Source organism: Saccopteryx bilineata, chromosome 6 (genome assembly GCF_036850765.1).
Source record: "Saccopteryx bilineata isolate mSacBil1 chromosome 6, mSacBil1_pri_phased_curated, whole genome shotgun sequence".
In the NCBI taxonomy this organism is placed as follows: domain Eukaryota; kingdom Metazoa; phylum Chordata; class Mammalia; order Chiroptera; family Emballonuridae; genus Saccopteryx; species Saccopteryx bilineata.
This window is the reverse complement of record NC_089495.1, coordinates 34,883,723-34,907,919: the sequence shown is the minus strand read 5'-3', so window position 1 is coordinate 34,907,919 and position 24,197 is coordinate 34,883,723. Positions and strand designations below refer to the sequence as shown.

At 45.8% G+C, this 24,197-nt stretch overlaps 1 protein-coding gene across 3 annotated transcripts in view; it reads right to left on the bottom strand.

The window, feature by feature from the left end:
• The window catches only part of PSD3 (pleckstrin and Sec7 domain containing 3), a 619,599-nt gene that overhangs the window by 496,406 nt on the left and 98,996 nt on the right, over window positions 1-24,197 (bottom strand). For all 3 annotated transcript variants that reach the window (XM_066234423.1, XM_066234424.1, XM_066234425.1), the window contains one exon: window positions 9,586-10,479. In XM_066234423.1, coding sequence (XP_066090520.1) covers window positions 9,586-10,356 — 771 coding nt within the window. In that variant the 5' untranslated portion in view covers window positions 10,357-10,479. The remainder of the gene's footprint in view (window positions 1-9,585; window positions 10,480-24,197) is intronic.

The window sequence follows — 24,197 nt, the reverse complement described above, 5'->3', positions numbered from 1 at the left end:
TCAAGAAATATTAATGGACTGAATCAATCCAGAAGTCATTTGTTTGTCCATAGCGTGACCATAGTCATAGAAAGCAAAAGCATCACCTCTGAACAAGATAAAATGATCCATGATAAAACTCATGAGATTTTTTTTAAATTTTATTTATTTATTTATTTATTTATTTTACAGAGACAGAGAGTGAGTCAGAGAGAGGGATAGACAGGGACAGACAGACAGGAACGGAGAGAGATGAGAAGCATCAATCATTAGTTTTTCATTGCACGTTGCAACACCTTAGTTGTTCATTGATTGCTTTCTCATATGTGCCTTGACCGCGGGCCTTTAGCAGACCGAGCAACCCTTTGTTGGAGACAGCGACCTTGGGTTCAAGCTGGTGGGCTTTTGCTCAAACCAGATGAGCCCGTGCTCAAGCTGGCAACCTCGGGGTCTCGAACCTGGGTCTTCTGCATCCCAGTTTGACGCTTTATCCACTGCGCCACTGCCTGGTCAGGCAAAACTCATGAGATTTTATGCTAGATGAGCCAGTTAACCCCTTTTTACTTTGACTTTACATAATTAACAAGTCTGCCTTACAATTTAAACAAATCTGTTGTCTAGTGTCCTGGCCTGCGGTAGACACCATGTTGAAGGTAGGCATGCTGACGGCAGCATGGAAGAAGAGGCCAACACAGAGTAAACAAAAGCATTACTAAAAAGCAAAAAGAACTTGCTGAATGTTTGGAGGCATTGAGTACAGAAGCAAATAGTGTTACAGATCTAAAGCTGCCAGCAAACGATACCACTATTACAATGATTACTTAAATTATCAAGAAAATCAAATTATGATATATATCTATCTAAGGCAACAGTGAAATAGTAAATATTAACTGTTCCTTAGGAAAGTTTTACCCTGGCTGGGTAGCTCAGTTGGTTAGAGTGTTGTCCCAATATGCCAAGGTTGTGGGTTTGACCCCTAGTCAGGGCACATATGAGAAAAATTTTTATCCAACTTGTTATTTTTTTATTGTTATTTTAAAGGGCAAGCAAAATTCAGTTTTTAAAGAGAATTAATTTCTGTGGAACATGTGAAAGAAATGCCTTTCCTTCCTTCTTATCTTCCTTCCCTCCCTCCCTCCTTCCCTCCCTCCCTCCTTCTCTCCTTTCCTTCTCATGATCAGAGCTGTGCAGCTAGCCACATCTCTGTAAGTTTGGACAGCTAGTAAGCACAGGGCTAAATTTGACTTTCAAACATACCAGCTCTGTAGCTTTTATAGCACATTCTGTTGGGTTCTTTTCCTGATCTTGACCTGATCTCTTCTTCAGCTTTACCTTTATTTATATTTTCTTAGAACTGATTCTTTATTAGCACTATAGTAACCTTTACCATTATTTTAACTTATTTTTTATGTTATAGTTGTGGGGCACTTGAAATCATTTATGGAAAAAGATTGAGTGCAAATAAAACTCCTGAGATCTTTTTGCTTATGGCATAGGACAAATAGACTTCTTCTTTTTTTTTTTTCCGAAGCTGGAAATGAGGAGGCAGTCAGACAGACTCCTGTATGTGCCCGACTGGGATCCACCCGGCATGCTCACCAGGGGGTGATGCTCTGCCCATCTGGGGCATTGCTCTGTTGCAACCAGAACCATTCTAGTGCCTGAGGCAGAGGCCATAGAGCCATCCTCAGCGCCCGGGCCAACTTTGCTCCAATGGAGCCTTGGCTGCGGGAGGGGAAGAGAGAGACAGAGAGGAAGGAGAGAGGGAGGGGTGGAGAAGCAGATGGGCGCTTCTCCTGTGTGCCCTGGTCGGGAATCGAACCTGGAACTCCTGCACACCAGGCCAATGCTCTACCACTGAGTGAACCGGCCAGGGCCTAGAGTGACTTCTTAATTGTTACTCCATCATATACTCAGACTGACCACTCAGTGAAGAGGAACCAAGCTTCTTGCAGACAAGATGGAATTTTCAAGTGATGAATGCTACAATAATGCCAGGGCACATAATCTGGACCTGGTCATTGAAAGGTTAATACAAAATCACACATCCTGAAAACTGAAAGTTAAATCCCCAAAAGTTAAAATAAATAATCACAGGAAATACGCACAACACAAAGAGCAGCCGAAAAAGAGCCCCAGCGGCTGATTGCTTTAGAAAGAAGGAAAGTGGACTTCCGGAAGAAGCAGTCCTCCGGTAGCCCAAGGTCAGCTGGAAGGAGCCGTCACTCTTCCTTTTGTCCACGTTTCATTTTTTGTTGATATGGTTTATATGAAGAAATCAGTATAAACTGGTTAAAGAACATGGCTTGTCTTTACTTTTCTGTTGTTGTTTTGACCTCCAGTCCTGGGTCAGGAGTCCCAGGGACTTGTTAAAAAGTTGAAGTGATCACACGCAGAAGCCAAGATGGGAACCTGCCTACCATGGAACCCCACTTCTACCTGAGGACTTAGCATTTGCATAAACCTTGTAGTATGCAGAATCTTTAAAGATCTACAAAGAAAAGAATCTTTGAAAGAGAAAATTTACCATGTCATAACCAGTAGCAGATTCTGCAAGCAAATCTATTTGTAAACCATGTAAGGCAATAATTTGATTCTAATATATTGCTTAGTTTAGGGGGGCTGTTTTTAAAGATCTTCCCAAAGACTACTAAAAACTGGCTTCCCTAAAATCTGAGAGGACTCAGGATATTTAAGCAAAGCAATTATCTTATAAATTTTGGTTGACAACTCTCTGAAAGTTGTTGGTCATTTATTGGGTTCCCTGTCCATACCTGCTCCCCTACTCTCCATGTTCCATCAAGTTCTAGAAACTGTCCCTTTCCAAGATTTACATGGTTATGGCCATCTTTGAGCTCTTGGAAGACCTGATAATACCTCGTGAGCTGCACCCAGCCCCGGCCCTACCATAGTAAACTGGGTGGACACCCAAACCACACCAACCAAAGAGTCTCTTCCCAGGGGCATTGGGAAGCATGCCTAAGCATTTCTAGTCCTAGTCTGAATTATCTCTAAAGAGAAGAGATATAAATTTGGGAATTGAGATGACCATCTTCCTCCCTGTGGAGTAGGGAGTGGAGGACGTGGATATAGAAGACTGCAGGGAAGGGCAGAGGGCAACAGAGAGACAAGATGAAAAGAGAGACCTGAGTGCTTGGGAGCCCTCATTCCATTTGGTCCCGAGGCTCACCTGCGTCTCTGCCCTTGGGTCCACAAGACCCTACATCTACACACACCTGTTCTCCTTCTAATGAATCCCCTTCATTTGGGATTAAGTAGACTTGAAGGTTTCTATTACATTTAGCCATGACATCTAACTAACTCTCTAAATCTGTGATAGAAGATACATCTGTTCAAGGGTACAAAACTTGCAAGTTAAACTGAGGCCATCTGTTGGAACTGATACACACTAGCGGAGTGAGGTCTTAATTCCTGAGTGGAAGTGATTTTCAATACTCCCTTTGCTGAATAATTGATTCGTGAGACTGAAAACATAGAACAGCCCCTTTAAGCAAATTCATTTCCTTTTACTACGGGAAATGACAAAACACAATTCCTTTTTTGTATAGTCAGAAAAAACTCAATCTAGTTTTTTTGTTCAAATATTTCAGGCAAAACCTAATACTTGACTAATACTATCAATATTTTGTAAAAAAAAAAAATTAACACTCGAAATAATAAAATTGGGTATATACTGGCATAAAATATTTTAAAATATATATTAGTTCATATTTATCCTCTGGATCATGGGGAGGACCTAATTTTATGAATAAGGGAGTTTCCTAACAGTAGTGGCTTCTAAATATGATGGACTTTTAGAGATTTGTCATCAAAAGCTGTAGTTTCAGTTGAGTTTTCACAACTATAGGCATAAATGATTTGGTAAGAACTTAGAATCATGGCGCTAGAAGGGAGGACACCACAGTCTCATCTTTTCACACCACAGATAAGGAATTAAGATCCAAAATAAAGGTACTTCCCATTATTTAGCTAACTTGAATCAAAGAAAGGGCTAGAAGCCCTGTGTCTCGGCGCCCACTCCAAGTGCTTTTCTCCACGGCACAGGGACACAGAACTGAAAGCAGTCCGCGCGCTTGCCCCGCTCTCTTCCTCCAATCAGGATGCCGCGGTGGATGTAGTTCCACGAGGGGAGGACCTGTGCAAGGATCCAGAAGGCTTCTGTGTGTGAATGTCAACGGAAATGGTAAGGAGAGAAAGAGTGAGAGAACGTTGTCATGGGAACACCAAGGCAAATCACACGATGAAAAAGAACTGAGACCCATTCTGCTATCTCAGGCTTTATTTACTTAAAGAGTAAATAAAGACATCCATGTCAAAGCCAATGCAGTGTAGAACAGACTAAAGACAAGCTTTTCAATTTAACCAATACTGTCTTCTAAATACTAAAATCTTTTAAAGAAACACTACTGCACACCGATTTATCTAAATCACAGTTCAAAGTACTATATGGTCATTTGTGCAAACTCTTTGTTCTAGTTTCTTTCTAAAAACTCTAAATTGCTTATCAGGAAGAATGGATAGAAATACAGAATTATCTAGAGATAATTAATTACCAATTAATGATGAGAACAGTGTCTAAACTTATGAAATGGCCTAAAAAGTCAAACAGGTTCGGTTATATAATTGTTTCCCCTTAAATGAGATACATGATCTATTTCTGGGAGGTAAACCATACCCGGGGTCAGTCTTCAATTCCAGAAGGGAGTTTAACTCAACCTCAACCTGGTCAGAGAAGGAGATGATATCCTTAGGGGACAGACAGATGGCAATTCCGGCCCTAACATTCTGTGGTGGGGATTTTGTTATTGATTGAAGAAGGTACTGACTCCTTCATATCACTGAATGCTAATCATCTTTTCAAAGGCTTATTCATTCATTTATTTAAATAATCGTTCAGTGCCTGCTATGTGCCAGGCACTGTGCTATTCACATACGAAACCATCCTAGCTCCTCACTGAGGCCCCAGATCTTGCAGCTCATTGTATATGTAGCTTCCCGGCACTGAAGTCACTTGGCAACAGAATTCATCTTTAGAAATAAGCTGAGGTAGATGAAATTAACTTATTTTAATACTTTTCTTTCATTAAACAGTTTTATTTCTGGATTCACAGACTCATAGTTATCACAGAATGTCAGAACTATAAAGACCTCAGAGAACAAATAAGACGGCCTCGCTTGCTCGCTGCGTGGCCGGGGGCCACTTGCTCGTTAGTTGGCAGGAGCAGAGCTCTAGTGTCATCTCTTTAACCCCAGTGCCAGTGACCTTTACTCTAAATAAAAACTCTGTATCAAAAATTTAATGTACTTTACAGACTTACATTTCAGACGTTGGTTTTATTTTAAGGCAAAACAATCCAAGATACAGAGGGTTAAAACTATTTTTCTCTAGTTTGTTAGAAAGGGCCTTGTTTTTAAGAAATAAACCTGCTCTGCATTTCCATTCATTATCTTAAGGCAGTGATTTTCAACCAGTGTGTGGCAAGAGGCACTCTGGTGTGTCGCAAGAATTTTTAAAACATGCAATACCTGACTATTTAGTCAGGGGCACTGACTTCTTTTCCCTTAGATTGCAACGTTAAAGAAAATGAACATTGCCTGACCTGTGGTGGTGCAGTGGATAAAGCATTGACCTGGAATGCTGAGGTTGCCGGTTCAAAACCCCAGGCTTGCCTGGTCAAGGCACATGTGAAAGTTGATGCTTCCTGCTCCTCCCCGTTCTATCTCTCTCTCTCTCTCTCTCTCTCTCTCTCTATTTCTTTCTTTCTCTCTCTCTCTCCTCTCTGTTTCTCTAATAAAAATGAATAAATAAAAAATATCTAAAAATTTTTTTAAAAAAATGAACAGCCAACACAATAGTCGTTATTTTTTTTATTTTTATTTATTTGTATTTTTCTGAAGCTGGAAACGGGGAGGCAGTCAGACAGACTCCTGCATGCGCCCGACCGGGATCCACCTGGCACGCCCACCAGGGGGCGATGCTCTGCCCATCCGGGGCATCGCTCTGTTGCGACCAGAGCCACTCTTAGTGCCTGGGGCAGAGGCCAAGGAGCCATCCCCAGTGCCCGGGCCATCTTTTGCTCCAATGGAGCCTCGGCTGCGGGAGGAGAAGAGAGAGACAGAGAGGAAGGAGAGGGGGAGGGGTGGAGAAGCAGATGGGTGCTTCTCCTGTGTGCCCTGGCCGGGAATCAAACCCAGGACTCCTGCACACCAGGCCGACGCTCTACCACTGAGCCAACCGGCCAGGGCCCACAATAGCCGCTATTAAATCTATTTTTTCTGTCTGATTGGCAAAATATATGTTTTTGATGTGCCACAGAATTTTAGTATTAATTTATGTGTGCCATGAGGTGAGAGAGGTTGGAGACCACAGCCCTAAGGAGTTCTGTACCCATCCTTGTCTCGCTCCCCCACCAAGCCTCCTGCGGCCTCCTTGTCTGTCTTATTCACTCTCACTCCATCTCGCAAGCCCTGAACACTCAAAAAGGTCATTGTGTTCTAGGTGAAAGAAGATGAGAAAAAAGAAGACTCAACTAGAGAGGTAAAATTTCTTGGAATTTAAAACTACAGGTGAAAATGTTGTGGGGTTTATAAAAATGGCATTTGGAGGAAAAAGTTTAAAATATTTTTACTGCTAATTTTCTATCATGTACATACCAAAAAATCACTCTTATTTCAAAACATAAACGATGTAAGACCACCAGGCCCAGGAAATGGGGGACTGCCTTCCAAGGAAACCTTACCCTTTCGGAAGACAGTGAGGGAGGCTGCAAGGAACTGTCTGGGGTTATATTGAGTGGGATACTTGAAACCGTGTCAACACAATAAATTAAAAAGAAGAATTAAAAGTAAAAAGAAAGACTGTCTTGAGCTGCTGTGTCTCAGTCTTGGGTCTCAGCAAGTTGCTGACCGCCCTCACGGCCCTGCCTCCTCATCTGCGAAGAGGGGATGTTAGTAATCCACATGCTCACACAGTTTTGAGGTTTCCAAAGCCTTCTGTAGGTCATGGAGTGACAGAGTTGGTTCTGCCGAAGTCCAGTCATAGTATAAATTAAGAACCAAGTGATGTAATTCACAGCAATCACTCCTATGATATCTGGAAGGATGTAAGTCAACAATTCTTAGGAACCCACTTGTTTCAACAGCGCGAGTCAGAATTGAGCTATTTGGAGGGCTGTGTAGAAGAGACTTTACACTTAAGATCCAGCTCTTTCCGCTAGGAAAGTATCAATCCTGTGATACACATATAGGAACAGACCTTGCTCCCGTGTAACCAACATTTCACTTCAATAAGGGTAATTGATCACCTCTTTCCTGAGGATATCGAATGAAAGGTCCCAACATGGGTAATCAAGGACCTCACCATTCATAGTTGACAAGAGAACATTTTCAATCAGCTTCTGCCATTTTGCTGTGACTCATAAAGCTAACCTATAAGGCAGGAGAGGATGGGGTAGTTCTCATACACTAATCTATCATCAATCCTAGAGGACACCTTCATCTGTCTGCTCAACGCTGGGCAGACGGCAACACTCTCTCTGTTGATTTCGCTTCTTCCTCTGACACTCGAGACCAGGCAGGGGTCACCTGGTTAATACAGCCACAGGCATTTTAAGGACTTGTGGTTCTGAAGGTGCTCATTTCCCCACTCTCCTCCTTCCCACTGTGGAGGGACTCCCAGCATCTGAGCAGCACGGCTAAGAGTAAGATTCTGTGGCCCTGCTTCCTCCCCAGACCCACCTTACATTTGCACCTCTAACGCCATGGCTTCCCTGGTCCTACTTGGTGTCCCACTGGGTTTTCTTCTCTTCTCTCACTTAAGACAGGGCTGCTCAACTTGCTCAATACTTTATCTCCATAGAAAATCTCCATAGCAAATCTCCATAGCAACTGTGAGGTTTCCCAGATGGGAAGACTGAGGGCTCTGGTGGGTTGCTCAAAGTTAGACTTGAACCTGAGGTTTCTAAGTTTTTAGCAAGGAATCCTGCCTTCCTTACTTTAGATGCCTGTGGGCTATTAGGCTTCTGCAGACAAGGCAGAAATCTGCCCACCTGAACCAACTCCCAATGCCCCTCTTCCTAGTGAAATGGCAACAACTCTGAGGCTTTGACTTGTACTGGGACGGCGGGAAGGGAGAAGGAGAAGATGGTGTTTCCAAGTCATCAGAGCAGCATTAAGTACACAAACAACTAGCATGTGACCCCACAGACAGAGACTGGTCTCTGACACATCAGTACGTCATTCCTCCGAAGTCCCTGGAGGAAATGAGTGATACAAGAACCAGGATGGAATGTAAACTATTCCTTAAGGAAGCAGGCTAGCGTCTCTCTTCTTCCAAGAGTTCCCTTCCAAAGAAAACCTGGGCTCATCCTTTCTCCCTGATTCCTAACTGTGGCAATACAGTCTCCCTGTCCAGAGGAGCCCTGGGAAGGAGGGTGGCATGTGGAAGCACCAAGGAGAGAGCCACCGGAGCCAGATGAAACAGCATCACATCCAAGGCCAGAGAGGGGTCCTTCCTCGCTGTCATGGGTGTCCTCCATTTCTCCTGTGACTTCCCTGACAACCTCCTCCATGTCAACCTTCCACATACTTCAGCAAGAATCCCCCTCCTCTGACTCGCCCCACCCGCCCAACACACACACACTCATCCTCACCCTCACCCCCATCACTTAGAGATGTGGGGAAAGGGAAAGCAAAAGCATGGTTTTCTAGTGTGCTCGCCTATTTTGGGAGCAGTACACCTGAGCTGGGTGGAGAAGGCAGGCTGAGCTCAGGCATCAGCGGGGACGGGGAGGTGGAGTCAGAGAGTGAGATGCTCATAACAAAGCCAAGTCGTGGCTGTGATCACAGGCAGAGCCCAGCGGGGCGGGAAGAGACCCCAGAGACCACACATCATTCCCCTCCCCCTCCCTGTTGGAAAATGGCGGGGAGGAGGCTGATGCCCGGGGCTACACGTCTACCGGGGAGGGGTGCTGAAAGGTGGAGGCGGGCCTCAGAAGGTCAAGTGTGCAAGGGGGTGGCTGACTCCCAAGGCTGTGCTCCAGTTCTGGAAACCTCCCCAAACCTCTCAAAGTCCCTTTCTGGAGAAGAGGGTTGGGTCTGCCCTTGCTGTTTCGGAAGGGTGGGGGGATTTTTGCTGAGCCCCTTCTGAGTTCCCTCATCTGAAATCGGGGACGTGGTCATGAGGCCAAACTGGCTCTTAGAAACACCTAGCGTAATGCCTGCACGTCCGAGGGCTCAGGAAACATCTGTGCATCTCCTCTCCTTCCCTCTGGTCTTCTCCTACAAATTATGCACTTCTTTGCCTGAATTTTTCCCTATCTTTGGCGGAAATCTTGGGAAACAGTTATTCATTCTCTTTCCAAACAAAACGTTGCTAGTGGCTGGAAGGTGTCGGAGCACAGAGGAACAGACAGGCCCAGGAGGACTGTGGCCGCAGAGCCTCTGCTGTGGGGGTGTAGCCAGCCCACCCAGAGTCGAAGGAGACCCAAGTGTGAGGCCATGGGAGCCCTCGTGGTGCACCTGTCCCCTCTCTCCATTCTCTCCTCCAGTGGGAGCAACTAGGTCCAGCCACACACACTTTCTTACCTTGAGAGGCAGCACGGTAGGCGGGGCTGGGTAGCTCTCGCTGGTCTGAAGGGGCGGGCAGTATCTGGAGAGCCTTGCCCTCCTGGGCCGCACCGTGGGACCTGTGCCCTCTGGACCGCTCTCCGGAAGTCCTGGGCAGGTGGCAGCACCTCTCCTCAGCAGCGTCCTTTCACCCCCGTCAGCAGCGTGGGCCAAGGTGGCCTGTGGAACCGAACATCCCAAAGCATTCCAACACTGAGGCCCTGGGCCCCAAAGGTCCTGAGGGGCCGTAACAACCAGCCACTGCTTCCAGCCCATGGAGGGATTTCTGCTCCCATCGCTCATGATGACATCTGGGCTAGGAAGTCTGCATGACAGGGGCTGGAGCCGGCCAAGCTTCCCAGAGGCCGAGGCCAGGGAACACCCGCCACGCGGGGGTCCGCAAAGGCCACCCCTCCTCACATCCCGAGGATCTCGGGGCTTTTCCTCTCCCTCCTTCGCCTCCGTCCAAGCAGGGCAACCGAAAGCAGCTGGCAGCTGGGTCCCACGGCCCCCCTCCTGCAGCAGGCCCGAGGGAGGAGCAGCCCAGCCCTGTGTGTGCCTGAGGTCCTGGCCTGCCAAAAAGCCTGTCCTGGGACTTAGGAGAATGTGTCCCTCCTCTGGGCCCCCTGGGGCTGCTGTCCAGGCTGGAGCCGCTGGAGCCGGGGCGGGGAGAGCACGGGCAGGGGGGGCCTGCAGCTGGATGAAGAGGAAGGAAGTTTTCATCTGCTGCTGCTCAGGCTGCTCAGCCATTTCCTCCAAGGGGGTAGGGCTGGTCCTTGCCAGGGTCGTGTTTCAGACCTCAGCGCCCAGGGATGCAAGCGCCAGCAGCTGTGGGCAGACGAGACTGGGCAGCCCCATGGTTCCACCAACAGCCTGAGGAAGCAAACGACACATCTTCAGCATCCGGGAGGGTCCTCAAGAAGCAAGGGTCGGGGATGGTCTTGGGATGCCCGGGACTGGACTCCACACCCACCCCACAGGATCATGAGCACAGACAGACAGACAGACAGGCTGGTGGAGAACAACCGAGGCCTCAGGGCACAGAGACAGTCAAGACCTGGCCTCTGTCACCTGGGTGTGTCACGTGGAATTCCTTCTTCTTAACTGTTCTCCTCCCCGTATTTGAAATGAAAACACTAAAGCTATCTGTTTCACTGGTTAATCCTAAACTGTACATTAGCCACACCTGTTGGGTACCTGGCCGGCGAGACACGACGGGACGTATAGATGAAGCCTCCAGCACACTTCAGAGCGTGCTCTTAACCCACCTTGCTGGCATTGCTCACACACAGCTGTGAGCAACTTAATGTTTTACTGAGCTTCCGCTTTAAATCCTGCTGTTATGGAGGGGTTCCCCCGGGGCAGTCCCACACTCCTACATAAAGAAGCTTGGCATCCCGCACACACAAAATAAATACATAAATAAATAAAAGAGACAGAAATGAACAAGAGAAAATGAAAGAAAAAATAAGAAAAAGAATAGAGGAAAAGGTAAAATAAAGAAGTCTGGGTAACAACTCAGGCAGGTTTATCCAGGGTGGTTTTCTGTTTGTTTTTAAAAACACTTTAGCTTTCTTAACTTGTGAGAACAGTAGCAAGTCACCTGCAAGCCCACTGAGTGTCACTATCTGTCACTGTCTGTGCTATCTGTCTGTCACTGTCTGTGCTCACTGTCTGTCACTCCGGAGAAGAAGCTTTTGAGTCCTGCGGACTTCGTTCCTGGGGAGGGGTGAGGGCGGGGGGGGGGGCGGTGAGAATACTTTTTTTTTTTTTAATCAATTTGAACTTGACTGAAAGAGAACCAGGGCCTGACCTGTGGTGGCGCAGTGGATAAAGCATCAACCTGGAAACACTGAGGTTGCCGGTTCAAAACCCTGGGCTTGCCTGGTCAAGGCACATATGGGAGTTGATGCTTCCTGCTCCTCCCCCTTCTCTCTCTCTCTATCTCCCCTCCTCCTCTCTAAAATGAAAAAAAAAAAAAAAAAGAAAGAGAACCAGGAAAGCATCCTCTGAGGTACACGGAGCACGTGGCCCCGGAGTTGTCTGCTCTGCAGCACAGGAGCCTGGCTGTCTCCCTCCCTGACACGTGGCCGCTGCCTCACGTGGGCAGCCCCCCGAAGCACGCGAGGGCCTCAGCCCCGGCCGACCGCTGCTGGCCAGGGTGCCTCGCAGGGGATTCTCGGGATGGGTGCTTGGGGCCCTACGTGGGTTTTCCTTTTTAAACATCTTCACACAGATTTCCACCCAAGTGTATGGCAGCTTTGCCCACATTTTCGGACAAGTGAATTCTTTTCAGAGATGTGCTCAGAGCTGTCTGGACCAGGCACGGGCCACTCTAATCTCTTTATAACAAACACCATTACAGAGAAAAATCTGGCAAATAATAACATCCCCAAGTCTTAGTTAGACTCACTCACTGAAATAATGCAGTTTATCTGATGACCCTAATTGTCAGCAGCGATCCTGTGTGAGTGTGTCTAGTCCTCCTCCTGTAATTTTCCCACTGTCCTGTATAGGAGCTTGTTTGAACACTGAAATGACTCAACAAATACTAGTTTGTTAAGTGATTAACTGCTAATAAGGCAAGGAGCTATGTGTTTATACAGAACAGGGATTTGGGAGAGAAGGACCATTTCTTTGTTTTAGCTTCTGGAGGTGCCAAGCCTTCCACTAGACTAGGTGCTGTACACGTTGCACATTATTTAAGCACCACGCAACCCTGGGAGGCAGATGAGGAGTGTGGAGCTCAGGGAAGTAAAATAAGTGCCTTGTACCTTTTAACCAAAAACTGCCGCAGATAGGCAGGGGCTTCAAAGAGGTACTGGATGAGAAGTTTCACTTCAACGCCAAACTCCAAATAAGACAATGTACAAAAATAAAACAACAACAACAAAAACTGTGGTGAAATGTTCAGGACACCTCTCTTCTAACTTTTTATTTGCAGTCCTATCACAGAGGTGGTTACTGACAAATATTTCATTTCTAGGTTGTGTGGGCTGACATAGGAGAAGAGGAAAGAAATGAAGAAATGGTAGATATCACTGGAGGTGTGACAGGAGGGCTGACTTATATATGACACATATAAGATGACTCCTCAAGTATCCAGGAGCACCTGTAGAAGGCTGAGGTTCTATATGAGGAGTAGGGGCAAGTGCCAAGGAAACAAGGGTTTCTGCTGAGATGTAAATAGCAGAGCTCTGAGTCCACTGAGTAGCTGTGTGACCTTGAGCAAGTTACTTAACCTCTCTGATAATCAGTTTCCTCTTCTGTAAGATGAGGTAACCATACCTATATCACATGAGTGTTGAGAGGATTAAATGAAGTTTAGGTAAAAGGCTGTAATAGTAGCTGGCACATAATCGTTTCTCAGTAAATGTTAGCAGCTCTTAGAAGTTATACCCACACACTTTTAGAGAAAATTGTTTGACCCAATGGAACAACTTGAACTGTTGCTTGAAGTATAGCTTTTCTTTTTAAAGCTGCAACGGACATCACATGCATGTTTTTATACTTCCTACCTGATGGGTGAGCATCTAAGAGCTAAGTAAGTAGCTGGGATGAGGGAAGGGTCAGCAGTTAATTTGGGGTCTGGAGACACACTTGAGTCTTGGTGTGATCTTATTAGCTATGGCTCACAACAGGATTCTGAACCTCAGTGAATGTACCTGAGTGAAATAAGTTTCTGCTCTTCCTGACCTACACAATTGTTTTGAAAGTCAAATGGGATCATCAATGTATGAGTACTTTGTAAACACAAAATTTATATATCTTCTCCAAGTCAGGATGAGTATTGTTCTCTTATCATTAGTAATTACTTCAAATCATTGTATCTGATTTCTCTGCAGATTCCAGATTTCTTTGTCTAAAAGGATTCTAAGTTGATTTCATATTTCTTCACCACCACTGCCATTAAGATTCATAAGGTGTGAATGCCAACAACAGATAATTTTAACTGTACTCATTGCTGCTAATGATTTCTTCTTATCACATCTAGAGAGAAAGGAAACTTTCTAGAATCTTAACAAAGGTGGACAGGGGATGAGCACTGAGTACAGATATCAGCAGTCACTTCTCTCAAACCGAGGACAACTTTCTGAGGTAGGCACAATGACCCCCTCTTTAGAATGCAGAAAGAGAGATTGAGGGAGATAAAGTAACTTGCTTAAAGCAACACTTAGGGAGGGCAGTAGCTGAGATTTTCATCCAGGTCTGACTCTCTCCGCTGCCCTCTACAGCTGCAGGACCCAACCACACGTCGTGTCCAGCCTGTCTGTGCTTCTCATCACCAAAGCCTGGATTCCCACGAAAGATCCTCTGCCCCCACCCCCACCCCCCACATAAACACACATCTTGACTTTGCTACCCAGGGAGTTTCACCCTTTCTAAAGTTGCTTCCTTAGTGTTTTTAACAGTTTAAATGATTCAAGAGTCTTCAAAAGATCTTATCAAGAGCTGTTGTCTGAGTTGAAGAAAGCAATTCTCCCAAGAGTGACAATTCCAGAGAACAAGTGTTAGAGGCCCAAGTCCCGGGAAATTCCAATGAATAGTCCATTCGGGGTTTTTAAGTCAAAGGAGTCACAGTTTGCTCCTCAGAACTCATTCATTCTCTCAGAAGGTGAAGTCCACAGCACTCTGTCCCAGGCAATTAAATTGGGGGCCTTCTGGAGTCACTGTGCCCAATTTGGTTGTGACCTGTGGACATTCACAGCCTGATAGGAGGGAGAGAAGGTAGTAACTTCTCCTGCTATAAGGATGTATTTGAAAAATGCTTTCTACAGTCGAGAAAGAATGAGAGGCAAGGGGGTGGGGCATGGGACCGAGGGAGATCTTGACAGAAATGTAGCCTGAATGGCTCGGGAGGCCCGCAGAGGTTAAGAGAAGGAATGTCAAGGGCAGGGACATGGGGGCTGAATGTGACCTGGGAAAGTCAGAGCAATTTCAAGAATAAGCATCTGGACAAGTACAAATCCCAAATATTATCTGGCCTTGCTAGATTCTAGATTTCTCCCTTCTTGTTGCATAGGGCAGTGGTCCCCAACCTTTTTTGGGCCATGGACCAGTTTAATGTCAGAAAATATTTCCACGGACCAGATTTTAGGGTGGGACGGATAAATGTATCACGTGACCGAGACAAGTGTCAAGAGTGAGTCTTAGATGGATGTAACAGAGGGAATCTGGTCATTTTTTAAAAAATAAAACATCGTTCAGACTTAAATATAAATAAAACAGAAATAATGTAAGTTATTTATTCTTTCTCTGCGGACCGGTACCAAATGGCCCACAGACCGGTACCAGTCTGCAGCCCAGGGGTTGGGGACCACTGGCACAAGGGATCCCCTCATGTCTTTCTTGGGACAGGACTTGTGTTTAACGCTGATCCAGGTGACTGGTTCTTGATTCTGGGATCATTCTGCCCACGCAGGAATTAGGGAATAGAGCAAAAGATCAGACTCCCCAAGAAGGACTGAGGACCACAGTGCTTTACTTTTGAAGCCTTCATTCGGGGCCATTACTCAATCAATATGAGTTTAATAGTTGTTTTTATTAAGACCTGATAAAAACCTCTTTCACTTCTATCTAAACAGTGCCTCATTGTGCTAGTCACTGGATCATTCACAAAGTTTTCCAAAATAACTGATGAATTGGTCACATTTTGATTGTGTTCAGTGAATTTTGTTTTCTGGTATATATTAAAAATTACTACTATGTAGTTTTCTGATCTGAGTTTACAGTTGAGCCCAATATTTTACCTATGGGAGAAGAGTTGCAACACTGAGATATTTTGAATGGCTTTTGAGACTGAGTCTAAAGCCTTTGGACACCTTCTTTCTTCTCTATCTTTTTCTTTATTTCACCATAAGGAACAATATGTGATTGGCATCAGAATAAAGGTTATTGGGGGAAAGTGCTAGAAAGGGAAGTATTACTGGTAGCCAGAGTGTCTGCGAAGATGCTGGAGAAATGGTGGAATCTAGACAAGCTCCAGGCGGCAGCAGCACTTGCGTCAGTGGGACGGGCAGAAGAGGAAGGGCTCCAGCCAGGGTCTGAGTGCGGCTGTGAACCACGGGGCTGGGGAGCACCTCCTATCTGAGGGCAGTCACAGGGGAACAGTGGAGAGAGTCAAACCACTGGCTGTGGACTTGACCTCCACATTGGAGACACTGGCAACCGCAGGTCATAAGCATGGCAGACGTGGGGTCTAGAAGACCAAGGTAGCAGCAGTTAGTAAAATGGTTTGAATGGGGTGGAGTGAGCACTGGAAGGATTCAGTGGGGGTGAGCTGGGAATGAGGACAGGGTGGTGGCTTCATCTCTCTGGGCGTCAGTTTCTCTATCCTTATGGCCTCCTGACAACTACTTTGGAAAGCAATTGGAAAAGGCTTGGTGCATGGGGGCAGGAGATAAAGTTGCAGCCATTAGCAAGTTTAATAGAAACAAGCCATTGTCTCTGATTATTTATAAAATGTGCACTTAGAAATAATTCCTATTCAGCTAATCGAGCCTTTCTGAAGGCTGCTTCCCGTAAACTCACAGCACTATGAGGATGGCTTCACGGAGCACCAATCTGGAGCAATTAGAGGTTAATTGCTCAAACCACCCCCACCCCAGCCCTCCCCATCCCCTCTGCAGAGTGCAACCTGATTCCCACATGACTGCAAGGACCCCTGCCTCTAAGTGCCCAGCACTTCCACAGTGGGAAGACCTTTAAAAACTATGAATAAGAGGATGACCACTGGGACCTGACACAAGACAGAACATTTAAATTCCTCATGGCGGGTGCTCTGGTCTGTTCAAGAACTTTTTTCATTTACTTCAAAAGAAGTTGGCCTGTGTGATCAGATGCCAGGGTGGGCACATCCCAACTGAAAATATAAAGAATGGCTCAAAGCACACCCACATGTGTCTGGGGTTGGGGGGGCAGGCAGCCACGAAAATAGAAATGGGATGGAAATGAAGGACTTTCTAATTAGAATATTTTTCAAGTGTTCCCATCTGGTTCTTCCATAAATAATCATCAGAAGGTAGGACTATCAGACACAGTGACATCTCCTGAAAAGAAGGAACTGGGCTTGCTTTTTGGGAAGAGGTAGAAAATGGCCACAAGAAAGTTAGTTTGAAGAATATTAAGAGGTGGAAAAATTGAGGTACCATGTACCCTTGTTACTTGGAAACAATGTAAAGAAAGTCTTCCTTCCTTCCTTCCTTCCTTCCTTCCTTCCTTCCTTCCTTCCTTCCTTCCTTCCTTCCTTCTTTCCTTCCTTTATTTTTTTCCAAGTGAGAGGAGGAGAGATAGAAAGACAGACTCCCATATGTATTCCAGGATCCATCCAGCAACCAATGCTCTGCCCATCTGGGGCCATGCTCGCAATTGAGGCAGAGGCAGAGGCTCCATGGAGCCATCCTCAGCACCCGGGGCCAATGTGCTTGAACCAATCGAGCCATGGCTATGGGAAGCAAAGAGAAAAAGAAAGAGAGAGAAGTGGAATGAAGAGAGGTAGAGAAGCAGATGGTCACTTCTGTGTGCCCTGACCAGGAATTGAACCCAGGACATCCACACTCCAGGCCGACACTACCACTGAGCCAACAAGCCAGGGCTCTTTTTCTTTTCTTTTTCTTTTCTTTTCTTTCTTTTCCTTCCTTCCTTCCTTCCTTCCTTCCTTCCTTCCTTCCTTCCTTCCTTCCTTCCCTTCCCTTCCCTTCCCTTCCCTTCCCTTCCCTTCCTTCCTTCCTTCCTTCCTTCCTTCCTTCCTTCCTTCCTTCCTTCCTTCCTTCTTTCCTTCCTTCTTTCCTCTCCAAATCTCCAAACTTTGTCTATAAAATAGAAGATAAAGTTGCCCCTAAATATATACTCTGGGAAGCACTATGGCATTATGTTAAGAGCATAGACTTCAGAGCCTGAAAGGTCTAGGTCTGTACCCACTTCATTGCTATGTTGCTTTGAGAAAATAGCTTAACTTCTGCTGACTTCAGTGCCCATGTCTTTCAGACAGAGAGTCTACTGCTCACCTTGTTCTGAGGATTAGATGCAATGTTCGGTAGTTATCATCATCACCACCAACAAGCTCACTGTTAGGCAAATCTCCTTACAGTAATGGAGGAAACTAACCTACTACTGTGAAGGTGTATTCCTAACCAGTAGATAGAATATCCTGGGAAAACTTGAAGGCTTATTTGATATGGCATGAGTAGGAATGCTCAGACTGGGGGGAGTCAATAGAATACTGCCATTTGGGGACAAATGTTTGGTCCCTCCAGGATTCATACGTGGAAACCTAGACCCACTGTAATGGTATTTGGAGTTGGGGCCTTTGGAAGGTAATCCGGTCATGGGGGTGAAGCCCTGCTGGTAGGATTAGTATCTTTTTTTTTTTTTTTTAGCGAGAGACAGACAGGAAGGGAGAGAGATAGAGAAATGAGAAGCATCAACTCATAGTTGTGGCACCTTAATTGTTCATTGATTACTTCCTCATACGTGCCTTGACTGGGGGCTCCAGCTGAGCCAGTGACCCCTTGCTCAAGCCAGCGACCTTGGGCTCAAGCCAGTGATCATGGGGTCATGTCTATGATCCTGCGCTTCAGCTGGTGACCTCAGAGTTTCACACCTGGGTCCTCAGCGTCCCAGGGCAATGCTCTATCACTGTGCAACTGTGCGGTCAGGCGGATTAGTATCCTTGTAATAAGAGACCAGAGAAGAGTATCCTCTCTTTCTGCCATGTGAGGAGACACTGTGCAGCCAGGAAGAGGGCTCTCCTTAGACAAACTGGCAGCACCTTGAACTGGCACTTCCCAGCCTCCAGAACTGTGTAGCATCCATTTCTATCGGTGGTAAGCCACTGATTTTATGGTCTCTTGTGATAGCAGCCTGACCTAAGACAGAAACTACCACCAAGAAATAAAAATAAGGAAGCAACTTTGAAACTGGGTAATGGGTAGAGGCCGGAGGACTCTTAAGTGCATGCTGGAAGAACTCGAGATCATCATAGAAGCACTTTTAAAGGCAATTCTGGTGAGAGCTCAGCAAGAAAGGGAAGTTTCCATCTTAAAGAATACACAACTAACCATGTATGGGCTGTGGGTAGAAATAGGGTCAGTAAAGGCCATTCTGATGAACTCTCAGATGGAAAAAGGAACCTGTTATTGGACAATGGAGAAAAAGAAATCCTTGTTATAAAGTAGCGAAGAACTTGGCTGAAGTGTGTGCATGTTCCAGTATTTTGTGGAAGGTAGAATGTAGCTAGTGATGAAATGAAATATTTAGCTGAGAAAATTTTTAAGCAGTGTTGGAGAAGTGGCTTAGTTCCTTTTGACTTGACATACTAACATGTGGGAGGAGAGATATGGCTTGAAAATGGAATTATGAAGCAAAAGGGAACTATATAGAATGTAAAGATTTGGAGAAGTCGTATATTGCAAAAATGAAAAAGCCTGCTTGGAAGAGAACACTTAGGGTGCAGCCAAGGGACCGTTTGATAAGGAGATTAGTGTGGGTGTGGACTTCCAGGTAAGAAGCATCATAAATATTTTAGTTTGGAAGACCAAGGTGAGATGAGAGGAGGGGAGAGGGGCAATTTAGCAGTCATTTGCTTACTCAAGGTGAGTCTATGCAGTGGAAAGAAGGTTTCACAGCACACAGCACACAGCACACTGAGTCGTTGCTTGCTTAACTGTTTGAAGTCTGTTTCCCTAACATAAAGGCAGGCCCTATGTGATTTTGTTGTCCACTCTATATCAAGTCCCTCGCTCAGAGCTAAGCAAAAAGTAGAGGCTCAATAACTATTTGTGAAGTGAAAAAATGGTGTATAAATGGATAGGTTCTTGTCTTTAATAAGCCTGTAATTTAATGGGGAAGACAGAAAACATTTAGCTTTAATACAAGACAGATGTGATGAATACTGAGTAGGGTCCAAGGAGAGGGATTCAATCTGGCGGGTCTGTCCGGGAAGGCTCATGGGAGAAACGCCGTGTGAGGTGAGCCGTGCAGGTCAGCATTTCACCAGGTAAAGTCTGGGGAGCAGCGCGTTCAGGCCGGGGAGATGAGAGAGAAGGCACAGAAGGCACAGAGCTGGTTTAGGGCATGGTGCCTGGCCCAGACTGATGGAGCGCCTGCAGAGCGTGCAGGGTTTACATAGGGAATAGGGCTGGAGGGGTTCATCCCAGATCACGGAGGGCCTTCACAACCAAGCTAGGGGGGGTGTCTCTTAAGGCTTCTGGGGAAGGGGTGACTTTGAGTCAACGAAAGACTGTTAGTGCATACAGTTCAGCCCAATGAACCTTTCTCGGGGGTCTGGCAAAAGCTACTTCCCTTCGAAACCCTGGGCTTGTCTGGTCAAGGCACATATGGGAGTTGATGCTTCCAGCTCCTCCCCCCCTTCTCTCTCTCTCTCTCTCTCTCTCTCTCTCTCTCTCTCTCCCTCTCCTCTCTAAAATGAATAAATAAAAAATTAAAAAAAAAAAAAAAAAAGCTACTTCCCCACACAGCTGGGCATGAGGGAAGGGGCTTGATGGTGGCTACGAACCCTCCCCGGGCCAACACTTCCTGGACTGTACCTCACCAGTCCCCAGAGCACCCCCAGTTTTAGATAAGTTTGGAGGCTGAGGGTAACTTGACCTGCAGCAGCCTTAGTAAGTGGTGGGAGCCACCAGACTTCAAAGCCATTCTCTGCGGCCTCAAGCTGTGTTCCTGTCGGAAGCCGCCCACGGCACACAGAGCATCCTTGTTGCTGGGAGGAGAATGGAGCCAGTACGGGGCGCTAGGGCTTGGTAGGCACGAAGTCGTGCCAAGCGGCCAGATGTGGACAGACACGGGCATGCCGATCCGGTTCACCTTCGCCTGGTGGGCCAACTCCACACCGTCCACTGGGTACGAGTGGAGGCGTTTCTCACACACCCTCTACGTCTTTCAGAAGGAAATCTTGCAGTAGGAGAAAAAGGGCCTTATTTATCTCGAAAGGCCACAGCACGTGAAAGAAGAGCGAGGGGCAGAGGGCAGAAAGCAGCACTTAACAGTACAACTGTTGGAAAACAGAACGCTTTTCACTGGGTCTGTGCAGCTGTTTAAATAACGGAAAATGACTGCTTATTGCATCTGACACTCACAGGCGTTAGGACCCCCTTTTCAGCTCAGCATCTCTCATCTCCCGTGGTATCAGGACAGCGTCACAACTGGGAGAGGACAAGGTTCTCCCGTAGGATGCAACTTGAAAGATGCCAGGGAGGCCTGCTTGGCCTGAACATGTGCTCATCGGAGTGACAGAGACCCCAAGGTTCTACCCTGACAGATTAGTTTCTCTGGGTTAATGGCTGCCTGAGGGTGAGGATGGAGTCTCGTTTAAAATACTGATCACTCTGGGCAGGGCACACCCCACACCCTGAATATCTTGGAGCAAGTGGTTTCCCTTAGGCCGCTTCCTTACAGGCTGTCCAGGTTCGGTGGCTCCTAGGTGGGGGTGGGGTGACAGAGGGACAGGACGGGCTCCAAGCAGGCTGGGGACAAGCCTTACCGGCACGCATCATCCCAGGTGAACTCCCACAAGTCCAGGACATGGGGCAGCTGACGAAGGGCACTTACACCAGCGCAGGATTCCGGGGGCTCAGTGTCAACAACTGTAGTTGGAGAAGTTTTTCTAAGCCTTTCTACTTTTAGAGTATGATAAATGATGTAAATTTTTTTTTTAAAAAAAAGCTAAGTTTTACACTTTCTAGCACCTTGTTACTACAAAAATTTGCTTCTAAAGAAAATGTATATACTAGCCCACATTTCATATCTGACTGTGCTTTCTGTTTGTTTTGCATTTAGCAATAGGAAGAGAACAGTTCCTACTCTAAAAAAGTCCTGCCACACGGAGAACTGGGAACAGCGGCAGCTGTCGGGAGGGACGTGTGCACAGGGCACAAATCAGTTTCCTTCCTCCTCAGACTCTCCGTCCTCCTTGGTCACCAAAGGCCCATCGGGGAGACAGACCCCATGTGCTGGCAGTAACGACATTAGAGAAAGAGAGGGATGGAGAAGTAGCTAGAGGGTTTGATGGGGAAGAAACTCCTCAAATGCCTTGAGTCTTTCTATCCCTGGTGACTCACGTACCCACTCTGTGGGCAGGCCTGGGCTTTGAAGTGAGAACGCCCTGCTTCTACCATTTCTTAGCTGGGCAATCTCAGGCAAGTCACTCGGGCTTTCTGATCCTCACTTTCTCACCTATAAAATGATGATAATTATAATGTCTCCCTTGCAGAATAGAAGCAAGAACTCAATGAGATAATATGTAATAAAGCAACATATAGACTGGTTATTGCTATGTATAGATGAGTCATTTTTCTAAATATAGTAGATGGTTCCACTCAAGGTTACAAAATATTCCCAACAAACATGTGCTCCTGGCTGATTCTAACACAAATCTTAAAAGATGAATAGGAATTAGCCAGTCAAAGAGAGCCTTTGAGTTTTCAGTGAGCATGAGGCATGCAATTTGCAGGACAGGCCGGGGCGCGCAGACTGTGGCGGGCAGGGGTGGGCAGAGGTGACGCAGGTGGTTGGGCTCAGTAGCACAGAACATAAGCTTCGAGGCAGGCAGTGGCAGGAGCTCGATCCCGTAGGGCACTTTATGCCCTATTAGGAAGCCCAGATTCTATACCCTGGAACAATGTTGTGTCTACAGTTTTCAGTGCAATTTTAACAAGCATATCTTTTAAAGTGTCTATAGCCAAACAGGTTCAAGATTCACTAGTTAACCCTATTTCTTAGAACTGCAGGACTTCTCAGAGCCTTTACTATGCTAACATGTATCATGAATATTCAGTAAGGGAATGTACTGTGCCATATGTCTTCACATTTGACCCCAGGACCTTTTCCTGACCCCTCCCCTCCCCTGTACTCCCACTGCCTTAGGACTGCCCTTCTCCAGCTCCACATGGGGCAGGTGCTGCCACCCACCGCGGGAGTCTCAGCAGGCCCCCGCATGTCTGTGCTAACCGGTGTTCCTGTGGCTTTGCCAGCTGTTCCTGATCTCTGTCTGCTCCCCCAGACACCCCTCAACCTTCCCTTCTCACGGGCCCCTGCCTCTCCCTCAGGAGATGACCTCACTTCTTCGCCATAGAAAGGGTGAAGTCTCAAATGAACCAGTCTGTTTTATAGGAATATGGGTGTTGAAAGCAAGAGTCTCTCATAGAACTTCAGCTCAGAAAGAAAACACGTAGGAAAATATCCAAAAAAGTCAATTTGTAGAGAAAGTTAAGGATCCGGTAAGTGCAAAGAGAAGTAAAGACCAAAAAGAGAGAGAGAAAGAGTATGTCAGTGGCTTGTGTTTTCTGTTTTGAAGACCTACCTAAAACTCATGTATCTTTATAATAACTGCCTTCTTTGTTTTATTAATTTTTCAAATTGAAATATAATTGACATATGACATTAGGCAGTATTGATTTTAGATGTACAACATAATGATTTAATATTTGCCTAAGAAATGATCATTACAATAGGTCTAGTTCACATCCATAACCACGCATATTTACAAAATTTTTTTCCTTCTGAGACCTTTTGAGGTCTACTCTCTTGGCAACTTTTATGTATGCAATGCAGCACTATTAACTATAGTTACTATGTTGTACATTACTCAAACAATTTTGTATGGGATTTTGTACTTGTATTTTGTGAGTAAGAAGTTTCTCTCCCCAAAGCCTCCTTACCCTAGGCCTCAAAAAAAAAAAAAAAAAAAAAAAAAAAGAAAGGGTGAAGTCCATGCTAGAGGCTGGACTCCCACTCCACCCTTTTAGCAAACGTGCCTATGTCCACAGACGGTTTTAGCTCCTCCCAGAGATGTTCTTTCTCCTTCTGAAGGTGGATGGCAGCATTTTCGTCTAAGAAGAGGAAAGAGTTGTCTGAAAAGGGAGGCTGCTGTGCAGGGTTAGAGAATGAGTCAGAGGCAGGGATCTGGCTAGATTCCCCCTGATGCCCAGGTGAGGGCCCTTTCTCCAGACCACACTGACATCTCAGTGCCTCCTAGGAGGTAGTCCTGCTCCGAGAGGCCCATGTATGACAGACACGTGGTTTATACTGACATAAAGCTACAAGTCATACTGTGGATATCCATCGGTAGTATCTACCATGTTTCTTTTACTAGGACTATTTTGTTTCCTTCCTTTTCTTTTAAAAGAGTTATTTTAAATTTATTTTTTAAGAGGTAAGGTAAAGCATAAGGAATAGAGTCAACGATATTGTAATAACTATCTATGGTGCCAGGTGGGCACGAATTACCAGAGGGCACAATTTGTAACCTAAATGAATGTCTATCTGCTGTGCTGTACCCTTGAAACTAACACAAATAGTGTTAAATGCAAATTGTAATCAAAACAAGCACTGGTCTTTAAACTTATTTTTAAAATTACAATTGACATACAATATCACATTAGTTTCAACTGTACAATGTAGTGATATTTTTAAACCTTACAAAGTGATCGCCGCAACAAATCTCGCACCCACCTGATACCATACATGGTAACTGCAATATGATTGGCTGTATTTCTTAGGCTGTACTTGACATCCCCGTGACTTATTTTATAACTGGCAGCATGGACATCTTTTCTTCCCTTTCACTGCACTGT